Below are 23,061 nucleotides of genomic sequence, written 5' to 3' on the forward strand. Positions count from 1 at the left end.
ATAAAGTCACCAGTACAATTCTTGTTTAATTGTTGTTGTTTTAATTAATGTTTGGCTTGAACTTTGAAACACATTTGAGTTTTTATCTAAACACAAGACTGTTTAGGCTTTGTGTTGGGTTAATATGCAAAGACAGTATATTCAGAACAGGCTACAATACAGGAATAGTGAGTGCACAATGAGTCCAGTTTTTACGTGTGATAGGTAATATTAAACACAAAGTAAAGTATCTTATAAAAAGACAAAACTAAGATAAGATAAGATAAAATGACAACACATTCAAACACAGAATGAGCAGATCAAATAATGGACAAACAAGGAATATAAAAAGCATCTGTGTGATATGATTTCAGATTTTAGCATGGAAAAACCTCACTCCAAACAAAAGGGAAGCTAACATATTTACATTATAAGTCATTGTCAGAGGTCAGTATGATCAACCAACCTACAGGTTTTTTTAGACACACATTCACAATTAGCATTTAACATGAGTACACACTTTCTTCAGTCGTCAAATCACTCCTCTTTCTTCCTCTTGTAGCCTTCCTTCCAGAGAAATGAAGGGCAGCATAGTTCAGATCATTTCCCCCTTCAATCTGTGCAGCAAATAAAAAGCTCATGATACATTTACTTTTACACAGTTTTGTTTGAATTTATAAACAGATTAGTTAATTTATTTGGTAAGTAGACATGTAATTAGAAGGACATTGTACAGCTAGTCGGTCATTCTGGACAAAATGAATCCACCAGAGGATTTAAGATTCCTGCTCACCCTGTCAGGGCTCACATCGCACTAATGACCAGCCTGATGTACATCCTCCCTTACATGTTTACTGTTAGTGGCGCTGTTTGATTTCATGTTATTAAAAAAGATGACAACAAATATTGTGTCATTACTTACCATATCATGCACTGGTTGGCTTGAGTTGTCATATCTTGCTTGCCCAGTGGGGTTTTCTATTCCTAAAAATGAAAAACAAAAACCCAAATGTTATTGGTTTAAGCTTCATTTTATATAAGGATCGTAACCTCAATTCATTAATTTTTTTCTTAGTAGCTTAATAAGACAGACATTTGACCTAACAGAAAATTGGACACATTGCTGCCAGTGTTTGCTGATACATTTATTTTATATAATATCTTAAATAAAATATTTCTGTTAAGACCCAACTCCTGCTGTTATTTATTATGTTATCTTAAAGCATGAGGTTGAGGTTCATCCTGTCCTTTATGATGTTACACCTCTTGCACAATATGTAATACAATCAGTATATACCATTTTCAAAATAATTCAACAACACTTACCTTTACATTTTGAAGTTCGGCAACAGAAGAAAACAATGTTTCCAATCACAGAAATGACCAAGCAGACGATCGCTATCACCAGCGCAACAACTTCAGGACTTGCAGTTTTCTCTGGAAAGCAAAGCAAAAACACAAAGCAATCATAATGTTATGAACATTTTTCAAATATCACCTCTAATATTCAACATTATATAACCATACCTAATTGCGGATGTGTAACATCTCCAAATAATATCTCTCCACATGTGGCCACAGCACAGTAGTAAGTCCCGGCATCAGATGAGCTGAAGTTCTTTGAGGAGCGATAAACACAACTCTTCTGAGTGTCCGGTAACTTCTCACATTCCTTTGGTCTTCTTCCATCAGTGTAGATGATGTTTGGACGAAATGTATCTGATCCAGCTCCAAACCAGAACACACTGATGTCTCCTGGACATGTTTTATTTTTAGATTTAGAGAGGACCGAACACTGAAGGGTCATCGAGTTTTCTTGAGGAGCCGGATCAGATAATGTCGGCCACTGAACAACAGAATAGTCTAAAGTCCTCTGAGTGTTTCCTGAAAAATAAAAAAGTGTTAAAAAGCACATTCAACAGCCTAAAATGTGTTTACATCTATCTTAAATGTGGTACATTTTTTATCAAAGAAAAAACACATTGTTGAACATTGATTAGTGCTTCATCAAAAAACCTAAGAAAAACCGGAAAATGTAGTTAATTTGTGGTTTTAACTTAATTTTAAGATTCAGGACATGGTGAAATCAGATTTCTTTTTATCAAGAGCCCAAATCATCACAAATATTTGGAAATAAATTCTTCAAACCATTTTGTAGATGTTAAAATCAGGGTTCGGATACTTAAAGCTATTTTGAAGCTTTTAATCAGATCTACAACATTTGAAAATCTTGTAAAAAATTAGATCACATGTTTACCTTTTAATAACAAATATATCCCACTCCATACACGAATCCTAAGCAAATCCTCGATTAAGCAGTGATACATTCCTTCATCTTCTGGGATTGTCCTCCGAATGGTCAGGGTGCTTAAATTGTTACCAATATGTACCTCCAATTTTGAGTCAGAAAACCCTGGTGCAAGTGTAGGTTTTGAGGATTCGGGCAGTGTCACAATTAATGTCAGAGTCTCTCCAGCACACTGCTTGTACCAGCGGAGTTCTCTGCGCCTTATCTCAGTATTAGGCAGAGCACACGTTAAGGTCGCAGATTCACCAAGTTGAACTGTAGTCACTGGAGCCAGCGCATCTGAAATAATTGACAGAAAACAAACCGTGAAACAGTAAAAAACAATTAGTGTACAAAATGAGTATTCATCATGCAAAAACAAGGTATCGGAACCTTCATATATCTAAATGTAAATATTTAACTTAATACTTGCACCTACATCCTTGATGAAGAAGAAGCAGTGTTACCGATAGCAGTAACATCTTGACAATGTCTCTTGTTTTTTGTTTTCAATGTGTACAAAAGGTCTCATGGCCGCCCATATGCGTGTCACTCTGCATCTGGTTTTCACAGAATAAAGATTTGAAAAAGTGCACTTCCTGTGTCAGTGGTCCCATTCTGATCTTTTTGAAGCATAGCACTTCATTCTTCTCAAGTTATTTAAGCAAATCTTCCAATAAAGGTCTCTTTTTTTTTACTTAATAAAAAAAGTAAAACTGTTAAGACAGCTTTGGACGACAAAATCAATGACAGTGAGTATGAATGAGTAAATTACGAGGCTTAGTTACCAGTCTTAGTTATAAGGAAACTGGATTCACAAAAGCCTAGACTGTAAAATTAGCTACACTGTGTTTCCAGTGAAGTTACCAGACACAAGTATCACCAGTAAAATATGTTATAAGAGTCATTAAATACTAATCTCATAATGACGCACTCAAGTAAGAAAAGTTTACAGATAATTCTGTTTACTTGAAATGTTGTTTATCCACAAGAAATCTAGTTGCAATAATGGCTAGCTTAGTCCAGATGGGAATCTGGAGCATCCTGGGGCGGAGCGGCCTTTTTTTTTTTTCTTCGATAGAACCATACGTGGCTATAGCAGCTCTTTTCATCCGTCATTCCTCATCATAAATGTAAAAGGTTTGTGGAGTAATAAATAAATGCAAATGTAAAGAGAAGCTAGGGCGGAAAAGGGCGATATATTGCAAACGTTTAAGTGGTATCGATCCTTACGAACTAGAAGGGCTTCTAGCTAACATTATGCTAACTAAATGCTAACAAATCATTGGCTCACCATGCAAAACTACTCGTTATTGAAAAATGAACACTAAGTATGAACCTTTTTTGTGTCCCAATGTTAACTCGAGATAGGCTTACATTTTAAATGGTGTATTCACTATTCACAGTTTTTTTCTGATAATTCAGCAATTATTTGTAACACTTACAGTAAACAGCCAGCGGATGTCACTCTTACACGTATTCCCATTACCTGTAAAGGCGTACTTGGATGATAATGCTTGAACTGAGGTATTTGGAGAGTAGGCTACAAAATAGAATAGAATAGAATAGAACCGGAGGGATGAAACCCTCTTTAATGATCACACATGCAGAGCACACAGCACACACAGTGAAATGTGTTCTCTGCTTTTAACCCATCCTAGTACCAGGAGTCTAGTACTAGGAGCAGTGGGCAGCTATTGTACAGCGCCCGGGGAGCAATGGGAGTGAGGGGGGAAGGGGGATGTCCGGTGCCTTGCTCAAGGGCACCATGGCAGGGCCCAGGAGGTGGACTGGGACCTCTCCAAGTAACAGTCCACACTCCATATTTAGGTCTGGTCGGGGACTTGAACCGGCGACCCTACGGCTCCCAGTCCGACTGACTGAGCCACTGCCGGACGTAGCAAAAAAGTTGCCTGTTAATAGAGTGATCCATGGATGATGTGTCTTTGACGGCCAAACCTTGAAGTTAGCATTGTAGTAGTTACATGGGATTTTGGATTATAGCAGAAAAACATCTTTGTGGTAAACAGCAGAAGTTAGACGCTAACATGAGGCCATACATAGGGTGGCTCAGGATTGTCCACCAATCAGATGATGGTGGTTATAAACCCAGTGGTAAACATGTCAACGTGTCAACATGTCTTTAGTCGAGACACTTAGCTAGGTAGCAACATTTTCCTTTGTGGTTGCAAATCATTCGACTGCTCAAATAACCCAATCATTATTAACCCCCCTCTAGTATTTGTGTCTCCCCCCTTACTTCGGTGTTCCTGATTACATTTTATCGGTCTGTTTTAACTCTACTTACATTAACACTAAAATAAACAACCATCACCAAATGTTATTAAACACCATTTTAAGCTGTAAACAATATATCAGACTGCTGGATTACATGAATAAATGCAATGAATATAAACAAATATAGACACTGAAAATGTTTTCCAAAATTAACATGGTTGTCGATTTGTGGGTGTGTACTATCTGATGGATGAACATAATCTAGGTCAGGGGTGTCAAACTCAATTTCATCTTGGGCTACATTAGCATTATGGTTGCACTCAAAGGGCCGGTTGTAACTTTAAGACTATATAAATATACATATATAAATATATAAGTTATATATTCCATAATGTATTATATTACATTATTGGCTCTGCATTGGATTATTGTCAGGTTAAATATGCCAAAAGAAAGACAAAGACTGATTAGGTTTCTTCAGCTTAGTATTATAAAAAAATCATTTAAAAGAGGTAGCAATAAATTAACACAACTCCCAATTGCGGTTAGATGTTTTTACAGAGCATTGACCGAGACAGTAAGTAGATGACGGTCATGGAAGAAGTAAACAGATTTGAACATTCATAATGTATACAAAAGGGCAGAGGAGAACATCTTGAAACGGTTATGTCTGATGGCCCTAAAAAAATAATAACAAAATCATTCCCCCGATGATTTTTTACATTTTCTTTAATGAAAAACACACTTTGGTTAGTATTTTAAGATAAAAGACGACACATACAAACACATGCAATCAAATATTGGTGAAACATCGAACATAAAGAGAATATCTGTTTGCTGCTATTTTGGCTTTTAGCATTAATCCAAATGTAAATCTTTGTCAGAGGTCAGTATGATCAACCAATTTACATTTGTAATAGACTCAAATTCACATTCAGCATTTAACTTGAGAGTACACACTTTCTTCAGTCTCCACCTCTCTCTTCTTCCCTCCTCTTGTAGCCTTCCTTCCAGAGAAATGCACCGCAGCATAGTTCAGATCATGTCCACCTTCAGTCTGTGCAGCAAATACAATCTCCATTATTAAGAGACAGCTTTGTTGATAATGATTGTTTGATTACAGAATTATAATGGTCTATTATTTATTTGTAGCGGACTGCTGCTAAGAGTAACAATCTGTTGCCATAGACACAGTCCTGATATCCAAACACATGAATGATGTTAAACCAATATTAAATGTCAAAGGATTTACCTCTTTAGTAAGAAGCCATGTAATTAACTGGATGATGAGAATTATGTTAATCAAAATAACCAAAAAAGAAAGAATGTCGTATGATTACTTACAATATCCTGCACAGGTTGGCTTGAGTTGTCATGTCTCGAATGCAAAGCGACGTTTTCATTTCCTAAATATGAAAAGAAAACATTAATATTATGAATTTAAACTGAGTTTTCAATAAAGATCCCCGGCAAATGGCATAAGTTCATATTATCTACATTGCATTATGGGGGTTAAGTGTATTTAAAGTGGACCTATCATGCTATATTTGAATAATATAGTGTAGGACCATACCTATATAAGGCATATTTATACTTTTTTTTTTTCAAAATACCAAACAGATCATGCATCTTAGCCATGCCTCATTTCGCTCAATTTGCACTTTTTTAGCTCTGTTTTTGCAAGGGCTTATTCTGTGAGAACAGCACCACCTACAGGCCTGGCATATGTACTACAGCGTCTCCAGCGCTTTCGAACGGCAATGGCCGTGGCTGTCTCCTCCTGATTGGTGGAGTTGGCCCAATAGCCGTAGCGTCACTGTCCTGACGTCAGGACAGTGTTCAAATCTGGATCAGTTTTTATCAGATCCGTTGCAGCCCCTTTTTTAGAGATTTGGGTATGGAGGAAAATAGAGAGGGTTGGGTTTTCTGACACTTGGTGAGTTCCCTGGAACACCGGGGACACATATTCATGTATAAAAGACGTACAAAAGTGCATTTTGCATGATAGGTCCCCTTTAACATAAATGGAGCAACCAATATGGAGAATCATGCTGCAGATGTTTGCTGATAAATTAATATAATAATATTCAGAATAACAGATATCCATGTATAAAAAAATGCATTTGTTATGTATAATAGTATCCAAGAACATGAGGTTAAGGTTAATGGTGTCTCTCATGATGTCATGCTTCTAAAACTATTTAAAGTAAAATAATCGGCGTATTCAACTTTTTGACTAAATCAACAAAACGTACCTTTACATCGTGAACAACCTGCTCTTGAAGTTTGGAGGCAGAATAAAATAATGTTTCCAATGATAGAAACGACCAAGCAGAGTATTGCTATCGCCAGCGCTATAACTTCAGAGCTTGCATTTTGCTCTAGAAAGCAAAGACATTAAACACATTAATGATGTGGTTCATTGGTTCGTAGACATTAACGTCCATATTAAACAAAATACATCGGTATACATACCAATTTTCAGTTTAGTTACATCTCCAAATAATATCTCTCCACATGTGGCCACAGCACAGTAGTAAGTCCCGGCATCAGAGGAGCTGAAGTTCTTTGAGAAGTGATGGAGACAACTCTTCTGAGTGTCCGGCAACTTCTCACATTCATCTTGTCTTCTTCCATCAGTGTAGATGATGCTAGGACGAGATTTATCTGAACCAGCTCTGAACCAGAACACACTGATGTCTCCTTGACATATTTTATTCTCAGATTTAGAGAGGACTGAACACTGAAGGGTCATCAAGTTTCCTGGAGGAGCTGGAACAACAGAATAGTTTGAAGTCCTCTGAGTGTTTCCTACAAAATAAAAATCTGTTTTAAATGTATCCCATTTTATCTGACATTTCTAAAAGTATTAACATGAATCTGCTGATATTTAGCAAATGTGGAGCTGCTTTATTAGTACAGATTTCCTCAAAGTGAAATTAGATTGTTTAAATATCGATTAGAGCTTTAATAAAGATAAAGCAGAGCATATAACGTAATTACCAAGTTTTAACCATATGTTTAAAGATATGGTGCATGGCAGAATTGGCATCACTTTTAGGGTTGAGTGTGTACACTGTAACTTTCTCAAATATATACAACATAGCTGTTGGTAAATAAATCAACATCCAAAGTAAATACAAATATATGAAAACAAATAGAATAATTTAATCTTAATTGTATGTCTAACTGAATTTGTATTTTAATTTGTGTTAAAATAAGCATTTACAAAACTCATTCTAATGAAGTAGATCACATTTACCTTTTAGTAACAAATGTGTCCCACTCCATACAGGATTGCTATAACGCACTGTGATTAAGCAGTAATACATTCCTTCATCTTCTGGGATTGTCCTCTGAATCGTCAGGTTGCTTAAATTGCTATCGCATTTTACCTCCAATCTTGAGTCAGAAAACTCTGGTGCAAAGTCAGGTGTTGTAGATCCGAGCAGTGTCACAATTAATGTCAGAGTCTCTCCAGCATTTTGCTTGAACCAGTAGAACTGTTTACTGCCATACTCAATATTAGAAAGAGCACACGTGAAGGTCACAGATTCACCAAGAGGAACTGTAGTCACTGGAACCAGCGTATCTGAAATAAATGACAGAATACAACACGTGAAACAGTACATGCATAATGCAAGAACACAAAAATGAACCCCAATAGTAGGCATGCACATTTTTACTGAATACTTGCTCTTACATCCTTGATGAAGAAAAAGCAGTGTTATCCATAACAGCAACATCTTGATATTGTCTCTTGTTAGGAACCTTTGGGGTATTTCAGTGAGTACAAATGTTGAAGTCACATGATCATGATTGTGTGTGTCAGAGTGTACCATGCATCTGATTGGCTCTCATAGAATCAAGATTCAAAAGTGCACTTCCTGTCTCACTTGTTGTGAAGCATATCATCTCATTCTTCTCAATTTACCAAAGTCATTTTAGCACATTTTCCAAACCAGGTTAGCTGTTAACCGGGTTACATTGTGCTGCCAGAGACAAAGTATATCCAGTTAAAGAACATTATGTTCTCAGAGTAAGAAAAACGAACTAATGAATGTAGGATATATGTGTGTACACAACAGTACAAATAGTAAAAAGTAAAATAGATAAGCAACAAACTGTAAATCTCACATTTGTAATAGGAAATGGAATTCTCTTAGCTACTTCGCTTTGGTAGCTTTTCTTTTGTCACTGTTATTTTAATCTAAATGTATAAAGGATTTGTAAAGAGACATTGTAGGCAATATATAGAAATGTAACTTAGGTAAGACATTGATCCTTACAAATTACAGGGGCTTTTTGCTAATGTTAACCTGTTTCACGCCTTCCCCCCGGTACCGGGCGGATAAACGCGTCATTTGCAGGAAACAACGTCTAAGGAATCTTAATATTGAATAAAACTATGAATGTGTTATATCCATGTAACGGGAAGAAACTCAGCTAACTGATCTTTTTAATTTTTTTTTTCAAAAAAAACCCACAATGCTAGCACTCAGCCTCTGAATTAGCCTCGATCGAAAAAACGGGACCGACAAAGGCACATAAACTCACTCAGAACTCCCTTATTACTTATCCTAGATGCACAACCAAACACTATTTTTTGGTGTCCTGGAGACACTGAATCTAACGGTGCCCACCTCAACACTCAGTGATAAACATTCGCGACGCTATCAACGAAAGCGTACATCATCACATGTGGAGCCAAGAAGCTAAACATGTAAATATGGCTTACCTTGGTCAAAAGTGGTCTTCAATGGCATTAAAACGATAAAAAAAACGATGCTGCAGTTAATCCATAGGTTCATCCTATGTGTCTGTGCCTTCTTTGAAATTATTTCTGATAATCCATAAGCAATACAACTGCGTTTTAGTTTCCAAACTCCAGAAGGAGACATTCCTCCAGTTTAGTTTCACTTTCCACACGCGAAGCGGCAACATTTTTTCTTTAAAATGTGTGTCTATGTGAGTATCCTCCTTCGATTCTATTGGCTCTAACGGTCACAAGGGTATGTCAACCAACCAGATCGAGCAAGGGGGGCCAGAGATAGGTCAAATCCACCCAAATGACCCCAGATGGCCCAGTTTTTGGCTAAATCTCTCTAAAAAGGTCAAATTTCACTTGTTTTGCATCAATCTTGATACAGGGTACTTATTATATGTTGTACTTTGGATTCCTAAAGCTTTTAGTCTACTAACCCATCATCCAAGGGTAGTTTTCACTATCTGTAAAAAATAATTTTTGGACGGACACTATAATTTACAGTTTTTTACTATGTAAAATCTGAATTTTCTTTAAAATAAAAAACATTTATATTGATTCTGACACTTCTACATCCAACTCACAGGTTTATCATTACTTTGAGAAAAGATTATTAATTTAACCCTTTTAGAAGGGAAGATATGGTCATTTGTTCTGGGAATGTCATTTTCGAGCCTGAGACCTGAAAAACAGGCTCAGAGTGGAACAGGTTAAGGTAACTGAATGTTAACATTTTACGTTTTCTAAGCATGCATAATTAATCTACCTGTTGCGCCGCGGTTTTGGTCCGGCGTCCTCCGGCATCATACCCGACCGGGCGCGTTTCAGAAGAATTTCAGAAGCGGAGCGTCTTGCGTGTCGGCTCGCAGTTTTTGTTGACTTGGGCATATTTCCTTGACAGGCTACTTTGTAAAGACAAAGTTAATAATAATTGTAATATTCCAGTTATAAACGACATGAATCAAAGATGTGTTGCTGTATTTTAGTGGTGAAATGGACCCGGTGGAATCTAGGGGTTAGCCTAAAAAATGGCAGATTTGTTGTTGATGACACATTTATAGTGTCCGTCCAAAAATTCTTTTTTACAGATAGTGAAAACTACCCTTGGATGATGGGTTAGTAGACTAAAAGCTTTAGGAATCCAAAGTACAACATATAATAAGTACCATGTATCAAGATTGATACAAAACAAGTGACATTTGACCTTTTTAGAGAGGTTTAGCCAAAACCACCCCACCTCTGAGGTGATTTGGGTGAAAATGTTTTTTTTTCCATATCTCTGGCCCCCCTTGGTCGATTTTGATGGTTGACACCTCTTTCTGACCGTTAGAGCCAATAGAATTGAAGGGGGAGGCCCCCACACACACACGTTGTGAAGAGAAAAGGTGGGGGCTGCGTGCATGTACATTTGCAGCAGAGTGGAAGAATCTCTCCTTCTGGAATTTGGAAACTAAAAAGCAGTTTTATTGCTTATGGATTATCAGAAATAATTTCAAAGAAGGCACAGATACATAGGATGAACCTATGGATTAACTGCAGCATCGTCTTTTTATCGTTTTAATGCCATTGAAGACCAGTTTTGACCAAGGTAAGCCATGTTAGCGTTTCTAGCTACTTAGCTCCACATGTTATGATGTACGCTTTCATTTATAGCGTCGCAAATGTTTATCACTGAGTGTTGAGGAGGGCACCACTAGATTCAGTGTCTCCAGGACACCAAAAACGAGTGGTTGGCTGTGCATCTAGGATAAGTAATAAGGGAGTTATGAGTGAGTTTAAGTGCCGTTTTAGGTTAAATCTTTTCGCTCGTGGCTAATTCAGAGGCTGAGTGCTAGCATTGTGGGGTTTTTTTGGAAAAAAAAATTAAAAAGATCAGTTAGCTGAGTTTCTTCCCGTTACATGGATATAAAACATTCATAGTTTTATTCAATATTAAGATTCCTTAGACGTTGTTTCCTGTAAATGACGCGTTTTTCCGCCCGGTACCGGGCGGGCCGTGCGTAACAGGTTAAAACGATAAAAAAACTGTTACGGTTTTGTATTTATGTTTTCATTTTCCACCTTTGTTTTGAAATGTTTTCCTCCTTGTGTCTTCTCTGTTCCTTCTTCCTGTGTTTGCCTTCCTGTCGTTAGTTTCCCTGGGCCCGTTCTCATGTCATCAAATGTCCTTCCTCGACTCCTCGACTCCTCGGTCCTCCGGTAGTGACCCGGAAATGAATTTTAGCGCGCCATGTTGAAGGACATCTCATTTCTCGAAATGCACATCGAGGACCGAGCATCGAGCGTCGAGGAGGCTCTCTGGAGGAGCTATAACCGAGGATACACTGATGGGTCCTCCACGGTCCTCCACGGCTCCTCCGTGGATGCATTTCCGGGAACAGAGATGTTTCAAAGAGTCGTGACGCACGGCCGGACTTATCTCAGCCAATGACAGCTCTGCATGCATCCCCTGGATATTATTTTATTAACTGCTTTCATCGCGACGCGATGTTTACAGAGAGAACAGCTGTGAGGTCCGTGCAGAAAGCAGAGCAGTGTGTATAATATATATCACTCAGTATAACAGGCCTACTCTCTTTATTTGCTTTAGTTTAGTAGATATCTACAAACAAAGAGTCGATATTTTTCTAAAACCATTTAGTGCTTCACATAATAAAATACACAACGGCTGTAGCCTGATTATTATGCTTTAGGAGCTGTAGGTGCGTGTGTGTGGTGTAGGTGTGTGTGGTACAGTGTGTGCGTAGATGCAGCGGACAGACAGGTCTCAGTTGGTTTGGTGTCCTCTGTTTACTTTTAATACTTGTAAATAAAACTTTTGGCCCGTAATTTATTTTCCTCATTGTAGCGACCAGAGAGGGGAGAGGGGGGGGGGGGGGGGGGGGGGATATATCCAGTCTCTGATAGTGTTACGTTATTATGAGAGTGCTCTGTTTGATTCTGAAATTGTATTCATTTATATAAATATATATATAAATATATATATATGTGTGTGTGTGTGTGTGTGTGTGTGTGTGTGTATGTGTGTGTGTGTGTCCGCATCTGTAGCCTGTTATTGTCTCATTATACCGCACTGTGAATGAATGAAAGTAAATATATAAGTCGTCATGAACACATCTGTCCATCAGACAGAGGGCTGCTGTGCCTCCTGTCATCATTAATGGACGTCTCTTTAAAATGACCACTCAGAGGAGAGGAGTTCTCATTTCTCTAACCGCCTGCTGCTTCCCCTCCTCTCTCCTCGGTTCCCCTCCTCGACTCCTCCGCTTGCATCTCCTGTGGGCGGGACTAAGTCTCGAGGATAGGAGTCGAGGAGGGGAGTCGAGGAGGGACATTTGATGACATGAGAACGGGCCATAGTGTGTCTGATTGTCTGATTGTGTTCACCTGTTGCCCTTGTGTTTCTGCCTCCCTTACCCCAGCTGTGTCTTGTCTTGTGATTACCCCTCTCTGTATTTAGTCTTGTCTTCCCCTGTGTGCCTGGTCGGTTCATTGTTTGTTTTTCCTGTCTCCCTCCATGTTGGTCACGATCGTTTTTGGTATTGTATCTTCCTCGTGTTACCTATGTGTTTCATGCCATGTTATTTACGTTCATCAGCTTTTTTATTAAAGCTCACTTTTGTTTTGAAACCCGCTTCCCTTTTAATCTGCATTTGGGTCCTACCTTTTGCCGAACCCTAACAGAATGAACCGACCCAGCGGATTATGATTTTGATTTTGATTTGCTTTCTCTGGATTACTCCGTTCGATGTCTTTATGCTGAGTGGAGTAGAACCTCGACTAGAAGGGAGAAAGAGGCTGTCCTCAAAAAAGCACAAATGGAGGTGGATAACGTGCCATGGCTGAGGAGCTCGTTGCCTGAATTTCTCAGAGTTTTTTTGCGTAGCCCTGAGTGCCAGTCTCCATTCTCTGACCCTTTTTTGGGATCCCGCCTGGCGTTTGGAGGTCCACGGAGCCTCCAAAAGACCTCAAAGAAACGCAAGGTCAGGAAGCCAGCTCGTAATCCAGTCCCGGCCCACACAGCCATGGATCCGTGCACCAGTACCGGCCCACACAGCCATGCTTCCGTGCTCTATTACCTGGCTCACACAGCCAGGGTCCAGGCTTCTGTTCCGAGCCCAGCAGCCATGGTCACTGCTCCAGAACCGGACCTTACAGTCATGTTTCCGTGCTCCAGTGCCGGCCCACACAGTCATGGTACCGTGCTCCAGTACCATCCCACACAGCCATGGTTCCGTGTTCCGGTTCCGTGCCCAGCAGCCATGGTGCCTGCTCCAGTACCGGCCCACATAGTCATGGTTCCGGCTCCAGAACCGGCCCACACAGCCATGGTTCCGGCCCCAGTTCTGGCCCCAGCAGCCATGGTTCCGGCCCCAGTTCTGGCCCCAGCAGCCATAGTTCCGGCCCCAGTTCCGGCCCCAGCAGCCATGGTTCCGGCTTCAGTTTCGGCTCCAGTACTGGCTCCCCGGCCGACGCCAGCCCCCCGTGTTTTGTCAGTGGTTCGGCCCACTCCAGCCCCTCGTGTCCTGTTGGCTCTCCGGCCGACGCCAGCCCCCCGTGTCCTGTTGGCTCTACGGCCGACGCCTACCCCATGTCCTGTACCGTTGGAGGTCCCCCCGACTACTCTTCTGCCGGGGGTCCTGCCAACCCTATGTCCTGTGCCGTTGGAGGTCCCACCGACTACTCTTCTGCCGGGGTTCTTGCCAACCCTATGTCCTGTCCCGTTGGAGGTCCCGCCGACTACTCTTCTGCCGGGGGTCCTGCCAACCCTATGTCCTGTGCCGTTGGAGGTCCCGCCGACTACTCTCCTGCCGGGGGTCTTGCCAACTCCATGTCCTGTCCCGTTGGGGGTCCCGCCGACTACTCTTCTGCCGGGGGTCCTGCCAACCCTATGTCCTGTGCTGTTGGAGGTCCCGCCGACTACTCTCTTGCCGGGGGTCTTGCCATCTCCATGTCCTGTCCCATTGGGGGTTCCGCCGACTACTCTTCTGCCGGGGGTCTTGCCAATCCTATGTCCTGTCCCGTTGGGGGTCCCGCCGACTACTCTTCTGCCGGGGGTCCTGCCAACCCTATGTCTTGTGCTGTTGGAGGTCCCGCCGACTACTCTCCTGCCGGGGGTCTTGCCAACTCCATGTCCTGTCCCATTGGGGGTCCCGCCGACTACTCTTCTGCCGGGGGTCTTGCCAATCCTATGTCCTGTGCCGTTGGGGGTTCCGCTGAGGGTCCTGCCAACTCCACGTCCAGTATCGTTGGGGGTCCTGCCGACACCTGTTCCGCTGTGGGTCCTGCCAACCCCATGTCCTGTCCCGTTGGGGGTCCCGCCGACTACTGCTCCGCCGGGTTTCCTGCCAACACCAGATCCTGTCCTGTTGGGGGTCCCGCCGACACCTGCTCCGCCAGATTTCCTGCCTACACCATATCCTGTCCTGTTGGGGGTCCCGCCGACACCTGTCCCGCCGGGGGTCCTGCCAGCTCCATGTTCTGTTCTGTTGGGGGTCCCGCCGACACCTGTCCCGCCGGGGGTCCTGCCAACTCTGTGTCCTGTCCTGTTGGAGGTCCCGCCGACACCTGTTCCACCGGGGGTCCTGCCAACTCTGTGTCCTGTTCCGTTGGAGGTCCAGTCGACACCAGCCCTTGCTCCATCCGGGGTCCCATTGGCACCGGCCCATGTCATGTTCGGGGTCCCGTCTGCGCCTGTCCCGTCGGCTCCGGTTCCTGTCCGGCCGATGCTGGCTCCTGCCCGTCCTCCGGAGTTGTCCCGTCAGCGCCTTCCTGCCCGGCCTCCGGAGCTGTCCCGTCAGCGCCTTCCTGCCCGGCCTCCGGAGCTGTCCCGTCGGCGCCTTCCTACCCGGCCTCCGGAGCTGTCCCGTCGGCGCCTTCCTGCCCGTCCTCCGGAGTTGTCCCGTCGGCGCCTTCCTGCCCGGTCTCCGGAGCTGTCCCGTCGGCGCCTTCCTGTCCGTCCTCCGGAGCTGTCCCGTCGCCGCCTTCTTGTTCGCCCTCGAGCCCGGCCCCCTGAGTGCCGCGGTCTTTGCCCTCGAGCCCGGCCTCCTGAGTTCCCCAGCCGCGGTCTTCGCCCTCGAGCCCGGCCTCTGGACTCTTCCAGCCGCTGCCTTCGCTCTCATGCCCGGGCCCATGAGTTCGCCCGCTGTGGCCTTCGCCCCTTTTTGGACTCTGCCTTGCCCCCGGGCCGTCCGCCCGGGACCCCTTCCGGGCCCGTCCTCCCGGGACCCCTTCCGGGCCCGTCCTCCGGACCCCCTCCACCCACCCTTTTGGCCCTGGGTGAAAACATTTTCACCCAAATCACCTCAGAGGTGGGGTGGTTTTGGCTAAACCTCTCTAGAAAGGTCAAATGTCACTTGTCACTTTGCATCAATCTTGATACAGGGTACTTATTATATGTTGTACTTTGGATTCCTAAAGCTTTTAGTCTACTAACCCATCATCCAAGGGTAGTTTTAACTATCTGTAAAAAATAATCTTTGGACGGACACTATAATTTACAGTTTTTTACTATTTAAAATCTGAATTTTCTTTAAAATAAAAAACATGTATATTGATTCTGACACTTCTACATCCAACTCACAGATGTAACCTTGCTTTGATAAAATAAATTATTCATATAACCCTTTTAGAAGTTAGGTTGTAGTCATTTGTTTTGGGCATGTCATTTTCGAGCCTGAAACATGAAAAACAGGCTTGGTGCTTAACAGGTTAAATGTTCTTGTTTATTTGTGAGATGCAGTGGCACAAAGAAAATGCCTGCTTTGTTTGGTAGTACTAGTTCTTGTTCCAGTCTGTTACTGTCACTTTGTTTTTGACACTTTAAAATACTACTATCCTACAAAAATGCTGTACAAATCAGATTTATTATTTAATAAAGAACATTTTTTCAAGTAAAAAATGGTTAAATTTCAAAATCATTTAAAAAAATAAATAATCTTTACATCTTTTTTTCAATATCGATATTATCGTACCGTGAGTTTTTGGTATCGTTACATCCCTAGTAAGTACTTAACCACTTCCGGTTCTCTCGTCTTAAAGTCAGTGGTCAATGGCTTTTAGTGAGAGGCCTTAATTAATTAAATAAAATATGTCAGTAAATGCAGCACTTGAGAACGACTGCAATGATAACTGACTAAATGAGACTACTCAACGTCATCATGCCAAACACGAGTGAGCCTTGAGTAAAGCGGTGGTGACGCCCAGCCATGCGAATGTAGTGCAGTTAGTTTATCACCTAATATAAGCTTTTTACTTCTGCTCATTGCATTTATGCCTCAAAAATAATAGAAAAAATGATATACATGATGTAAAGATTATCTTGCTGAACAGAACTTTCAATTATCATAAACAGATCCTATTTTCAAAAATACTCCAAAATCAAATGGAAAAATACAATTATTTTTTTTGTTGAGGGATCCCTTGCCCTGCTACCTTCTGGGTCGGCCCACAAAACTGACATCTCTGCACCACTCTATTCTCCTTTGTAAGAGGGGTTAAACATGTGCAGTATGTTCATAAATCTGAGCTGTATCTGTATGTGTGAGCAGAGCAGCAGGTTCAATTGCTTATCAGTTTGGTATCTCTTGTGAAAATTCAATTATTTATTAGGAAAAAAGCAACACACAATTATCTTTACATAGCATTGACACAGACAGTACACAGATTTGGAAAATGTAAATGTACAGACTTGAAACTGTATGATGCAAGTTGTTGTTCACAACTTTGATAACTCACAATGAAACAAATATGTATCCCTACAGTGTACAGTATGTCTATCTACACAAGCTTACAGTAGCTTTTATATTACTTTTGTGTCATGAAGATTACTTATGTGTGCAAAACATATACATACAGTACAATCCATTATATTAATTGAATTCATGACATTAGGGGCTAGTACCTTTCTTGAACAGAATGAAAATAAATATTGCATCTGCAAAGATTAGCAAATCCAGTATTACACCATCAAGCCAACCCAAGAGCCCGGGCATTAGTGTAGATACATTCTTCTTTCATTGCTTTTGCACCCCCAGTCCCTTTGCTAGATTTCCTTCTGATGAAGGTTGGTGCAGAATAAATCAACGAGTCATCTGTCTGTGAAAATATAGAGAGAAATGTTATGAGACAACATTTTTAGAGGAAAAACTATGCTAACAACTTTACAGGCTTGTCTTTTACTCTACCCGCTGACCTCGCTGATTTTGACCCGCTGTTGTTTCATTTGTATGCAGAGTAACAGCAGCTGTATTATAATGACACATTAAAAAAATCCATTCATGTAGGGCAGCTCTTGCCAAATATGTTTGATATATATTTGTATCAGTGAATGTACTTACTGTTGCAAACACCACAATATTTCCCCTGGAGTTTCTTGATTGCATAAATGAGAAAGCCATTAACAATCACACATATTGCCAAAGCAGCACCTAACAGAGATATGATGGTATTCTTCTGCTGCTGATTCAACATGAAGTCTGCTGACACAATGTGGGGAAAAAAGCAGATAATGAACATTAACATTTGGCGTGATTATGTTCTGGACCATTACTTGACCTTAATCAATCTCATATGCTACATTACTAATTACAGTTAAACATGATGCAGTTACCTGTAGTGTTGAGTTCTGATCCATTTCCAGAAATGATGTCCTCACATGTGGCCACATCGCAGTGACATGTGTTAGAAATTAAAATCAATGTTAAACAGCATAATTCAGTCTAAAACATATCGTCAGTTTAAAGCTGTTTTATTGTGGAAAAGCCCGGAAGTTCTCAGGAAATCAATGCCAAGCTTTTATTTTGAAAAATCCTTTATCCGGTTAGCTTGTGACTAATGTTGCGTTTTCTGAATGTAAAGTGAAAATGACTTGGAGTGTTACACACAAACGTACGGACTTTAACACTACATCGATAGACGTTAAGATATTATTACTGCTGAATATTAAATGAAGGTCTAGTTGATCGTAGTGTTTACAGATACGTGAGAAGCTATGACGTCAGAGGGAATTTCCGTAAAATAAGAACTGTGCCGGAGCGGAACCACTAGGACTTCTAAACTAAGTATTACAGCTGTTTATAAGGTATTAAATAGAAAGTCATGACAGAGATAATGAGGAGAAAATGCTTAAGGAAGTAGGCAGAGAATATCAATGTCGAAATCATCTGTGCTCTCGCGATATCGAACCGGCAAATGAGTAGGGGGCCACCCACTATTTGCACAGCGGGGGACAACGAGACGTGGATAAAAAGGCAGGACGAAAGATAACTCACTCTCTTCCCTTCGCTGCAGCCTCCCTCAAGACAACACCGGCTTTGTCTCTCCATTCACCATGCTTGTTCTTTAACCACGTTACTTAATTAAACTACCCATTTGAACCTTTTCAGAGACTCCATTAGTCTCGTTATTTTAAGTTTCTTTCCTGGGAGCGAGAAGATCACAAATTATCAACACATGTCAAAGCCTTTTATTTTTATTGTCATTGTACACAGAGTACAACGACAATAAATCTTATAGAAGCTGTAGAGACATTTCTTTTTTGAGGGTCCACCTGGTTCCTTTTCATGTACTTCAACAACGTTTCCTTGAGTATTATTAAAACTTTGATTAAAAGCCTTGAAACAGCACATATTTTGTTCTTCTGGTCGTGTTTCGTTCTTTGAGTTGGAGAGTATTGAACACTGCAGAGTCACAGAGTCTCCAGGACGGACTGGATCAGTTGGAGAAACTGCAGCGCTTTCAGGTTCTGGGAAATGTAGTTTCAGTTAGATAGAAATACAATCATGATTTTTAAAATAAAGCTGCAATCAGTATTAGGTAAATAAATTAGCATTCAAGTAAATGTATTATTACTTCATATTTATACTGACTCAAATACAAATTCCTTGAGTGAGATTACAAGTATCTCATTAAAGATACTTCCTTAGATGCAATTTATTGTTTCACTGGCTCTCTTATTTCTTGCTGTCATTCAATCAGTGTCGTCAATTTGAGCTCAAGTTCACATAAAGATTAATTATAGTTAAATAAGTAATAGTAGTTCAAAATGTGTCCCCCAATGTTGCAGAATAGAAGTGCATACATTTCTTTGCAAATCTACTTAAGAGTAAAAATGATACTGACAATAAACAATTTTTACATTTTAGTTGTTTATATGGAAAAATAAACTAAAGTACATGAAACAGGAATTGTAATGCGTTACTAACTAACTGGCTGTAATGAAATAAGAAGTGTATTTACCTTTAACTCTTAGGTCAGTTTGTGTCAAGAATATGATGTTCTGTTTGCTTATTTGAATACGGTAGTAGACCGCAGCATCACTTAGCTTTGCTTCTTGAATATGTAGAACAAATAGTTCACGCTCTTCTGTAGCTGTGATGCGATCATTACTCTTAAGGCTAAATGTCTTTCCTAAGACTTCAGGAAAGTTTCCAGAATCAATCCTGATCCAAAACAAGCTTCCCGAAGACTTGCGGGGACATGTCAGCTCCACAGAAACTCCAACACCAACCGTCTTTGTCTCAAAGTTTGGTTTTTTTGTGCATCCTGAAAAGACATTTTACATTAACCACAGAGAAAAAATGAGCTCTCTCAATTATTGTAAACATGAACACACACACCTGAAAATCAATAGGACATTTTACATGTACTTACGTCCCACTGCTAGCATCAGCAGTAAATAAAATACGATCCTCATTTTCTGTTTATTCCACTTGAGACTGGTGCAATTTTGACACGCATTAAAAAAAATTCACTATAATGTCATCATATCAAGTGGGAGGTTACAGTTCAGAGCAATCTCATTGGCCTCCTAAGTCGCCTTTTAGCACCACAGCGGAAATATAATGAACCATCAACTGCCTTGTGCAGCCTAAACACATGAAACAAAACCAACAGCCCACTTTTCATGTTGGGTTTCTATTGCTGACACAGAGTTAAAACAGTAAATGATCTGATGTTATTGTGAAATACTATTATAAACAAACAGAAAAACCAAAGAGACAATATCACACAATACATTTTCTGTTCCATATATTTTGTATTTATGTGTTGCGTGGCCTTATTACCAGAAATCCTCAACTAGATAGCAAGCAGTAATATGTTTGTAATTCATGGCCTGTTGTATTTTCTGAACATTGTTTTAAAGTATTCGAGATTTTAAGATTTTGCAAATGTTTCTACACACTAATCGAAAAATGTGCATAATAAACAGGTTGACTGAAAGGCACATAGTCCTCAGATACGCAGTTCATTTAAAAATATGAATCATAACAATAGGACTTAAATTGATCAGTTTGATTAATCTACATTTGGAAAGTATTTGTTAGACTATTACACAAAAATGGAGAAGCTGTCTTATGCAGAATATAATGGACTCCTAGTGATAACCTGCCCACTCTGCCTGTCAGTCACCTGTTGCAAACATAGCAGACAGAGGAGAGCTCTTACCACATGGTATCACCTTTATACATAGTGGAGAGAAAGGCAAGAACAGCGCACCACTTTATTAAAGATCCTTAAGTGTTTTTAAATGAATAACAGGAACACCGATTTCAGTCAAACTCTGGCATTAGAAGTATTAATAAAACTGAGACCCCCATCATCCCAGCCACAAACTGTTCTGTCTGCTGCCGTCTGACAGGCGGTGACGCAGCATCAGGTCTAAAACCAGACTAAGAGACAGTTTCATCCCACAGGCCATAAGACTGCTTAATGCCTGAGCTCTGTTAAGTGCCTCCATAACCTAAAGCATGCATCTCTCTGCATCTTACAATTGATTTATCTTAATGTTAATCACAATAAACAGTATTTTATCTTTTCACTAAAATATTATATCTTACATGTGTATAGACTCCTGCATTTACTTTGTCACTTATAACATTCTCTGCATTATTCATTTATTCATTGTTTATTGCTTTATTTAATTCTGACATGTATATAGTTTACGTCATATGCATTACTTGCCCATTGGTCTTGCAACATAATCTGCACTATTCTACTGTTTCTTGTTGCACTTACTTAGTTTTTATCGTTTAATGTTCTATATATATATTATGTTGCATTGTTGGTTGAGCTTGGGATTTAAGTTTTTCATTGCCATATCTAGAATGGAGCATTGTAGATATGGCAATGAAAAACGTACACTATATCTGTTTTCTTGTCTTTTTTATTACTGCCGATTTTTTATTCATATTTTATTCCTTTTTTCATTCCATTCCATTGCAATAATGACAATGTAAATACTGTTATATTTTACTGTATTTTTATTATATTATTTATTATTTTTAATATTTTTTCTAGTTCCCTACCTGTGTTTTAATTCATGTTTTATTTTTATTTGTATGTACGCACCATGACGTCAAGTCAAATTCCTCGTATGTGTAAACCTACCTGGTAATAAACCTGATTCTGTTTAGAAGAAGCCTCAAAGCATACCTTACCTTGGGATCCTCAGCCTTTTTTGAAATATTCAAATTTTACAGAGCAATGCTGTTGCTTCTAACAAGTGAACTCATATGCTTTGTACCATCTACATTTTTCTTTGTGTGCACAGCACTGCATTTGGCAAGCTGACAGAAACAGATTGACATGCTTTCACAGTGACTACTGACAGACAAATGATGCATGGAAACTTAGGGACTGTTGTGGTTTGGCTTCAAACTAAAGCGTCAACAGAGAGGGGCTTCTGCCTTTCTCACTCTCTGTTTTAGCCTCAGGAAACTCGGCATGCACTTCTGATTTTAAAAGTGAAAGTGGAATAATAAAACCTTTCAGTAAAGGGTAAAGTCATGACATGACCGTCTTTTTGACCGACTTAAGTTTGCCAAATAATCAACAAAAATCTGTCTGAAAGCTTTACAAAAATCTGCTCCACTGCGCAATTAATGCTGCACTTATAGCAGAGTACTCAGATGCATAAGAGTAGATGGTAGCCTCTTTCTCTTGGTACTTTTACTGAGCACAGAAAACGAATTAGCATTTCCTTGCAACTTCCCCCTCACTACATATCGTTTTGAACCCAATAGTCTTGTGTGTTCTGAGTAAACAGCGTTGGGCCTGTCTGTCAGTGTAGCTGTTGCATGTGGCTTTGCTTGTTCTCACACCAGACATGAAAGGGCTTTACAAAGTGATGAGAGGCTAGAAGGATGGGGGTTTTCAGTTGCCTCCCACAATTTCTTCATGCTGTACATTTTTAGACATGTTTTATAAAGTTGTGGTGGCTAAAACACGGACATGCAATGGCTAAGTTGCAGTTCATGTTCAGTATATTAGCAGCTGAACCACTGCCCCTGCCATGTATTTCTTTTATTATCATTTCCTATGTACCACATTTCACTGCAATCCCTAGTGTAGTGATTTCACACAACACAAACATCTTCGACGTACCGATGCACTAGATAAACATTGGGGTATTAAAAAGACTGACTAGGATACATCCTATGGAAACATTTGTCCAGATATTTCACTCTGGATCAATGTGTGGTCTGACCGGCAGACCCTTGCCCAAATTGTGGCTGAAATACACGTTTCATATATACATAACTAACAGCATGGGTTAATGTTGATGGTCAAATGAGTGACATGTTGTGTATTTTAAGAATGATTTGCGAATAGCTTTACCGTATTTATGCCTCAGACTTTGCGCAAAATCTAATCCAACAGATACACACATATTTAGGTGTAGAATATCACCATTAAAGCTATAACAATTTGTGTCATGTAACCAATGTACTTTTATTTTTAAGAAAAAGGTTATAAAATGATTTTAAGCAGATTGGACATAATTTCAAAA

General features: G+C 40.3%; 2 protein-coding genes and 2 long non-coding RNA genes across 4 annotated transcripts; all 4 read right to left on the bottom strand.

Moving 5' to 3' along the window:
• Window positions 1-6: 6 nt before the first annotated feature.
• LOC117491259 lies at window positions 7-2,819 on the bottom strand. The gene is made up of 6 exons (XM_034141151.1): window positions 2,706-2,819; window positions 2,237-2,566; window positions 1,507-1,863; window positions 1,306-1,416; window positions 902-963; window positions 7-596 (listed from the first exon to the last, which is right to left on the bottom strand). The coding sequence occupies exons 1-6, from the start codon at window positions 2,746-2,748 to the stop codon at window positions 483-485; spliced, it is 1,017 nt and encodes a 338-aa protein (XP_033997042.1). The 5' UTR covers window positions 2,749-2,819; the 3' UTR covers window positions 7-482.
• Window positions 2,820-5,215: 2,396 nt separating this feature from the next.
• Window positions 5,216-8,250, bottom strand: LOC117491244. The gene is made up of 6 exons (XM_034141128.1): window positions 8,208-8,250; window positions 7,767-8,096; window positions 6,980-7,315; window positions 6,760-6,885; window positions 5,849-5,910; window positions 5,216-5,561 (listed from the first exon to the last, which is right to left on the bottom strand). Exons 1-6 carry the CDS (start codon window positions 8,248-8,250, stop codon window positions 5,439-5,441), a joined length of 1,020 nt encoding a protein of 339 aa, XP_033997019.1. The 3' UTR covers window positions 5,216-5,438.
• Window positions 8,251-16,863: 8,613 nt separating this feature from the next.
• On the bottom strand, window positions 16,864-18,016 carry LOC117491350. The gene is made up of 4 exons (XR_004556765.1): window positions 17,881-18,016; window positions 17,609-17,746; window positions 17,464-17,514; window positions 16,864-17,366 (listed from the first exon to the last, which is right to left on the bottom strand). It is a non-coding gene; the product is annotated as an uncharacterized LOC117491350 (long non-coding RNA).
• Window positions 18,017-18,689: 673 nt separating this feature from the next.
• LOC117491367 lies at window positions 18,690-19,997 on the bottom strand. Its single transcript, XR_004556768.1, has 3 exons — window positions 19,923-19,997; window positions 19,509-19,814; window positions 18,690-19,014 (listed from the first exon to the last, which is right to left on the bottom strand). It is a non-coding gene; the product is annotated as an uncharacterized LOC117491367 (long non-coding RNA).
• Window positions 19,998-23,061: the final 3,064 nt, after the last annotated feature.

Source organism: Trematomus bernacchii, unplaced genomic scaffold, assembly GCF_902827165.1.
Source record: "Trematomus bernacchii unplaced genomic scaffold, fTreBer1.1, whole genome shotgun sequence".
Lineage (NCBI taxonomy): Eukaryota > Metazoa > Chordata > Actinopteri > Perciformes > Nototheniidae > Trematomus > Trematomus bernacchii.

Coding starts and splice junctions, on each gene's coding strand:
- LOC117491259 (XM_034141151.1), bottom strand. CDS start 2,748: ATGTTACTGCTATCGGTAACACTGCTTCTTCTTCATCAAGGAT. Junction 2,567..2,705: donor GCTTCTTCTTCATCAAGGAT/GTAGGTGCAAGT, acceptor CAATTATTTCAG/ATGCGCTGGCTCCAGTGACT. Junction 597..901: donor GCCAACCAGTGCATGATATG/GTAAGTAATGAC, acceptor TTTGCTGCACAG/ATTGAAGGGGGAAATGATCT.
- LOC117491244 (XM_034141128.1), bottom strand. CDS start 8,250: ATGTTGCTGTTATGGATAACACTGCTTTTTCTTCATCAAGGAT. Junction 6,886..6,979: donor TGTAACTAAACTGAAAATTG/GTATGTATACCG, acceptor TTTGCTTTCTAG/AGCAAAATGCAAGCTCTGAA. Junction 5,911..6,759: donor AGGTTGTTCACGATGTAAAG/GTACGTTTTGTT, acceptor TTTCATATTTAG/GAAATGAAAACGTCGCTTTG.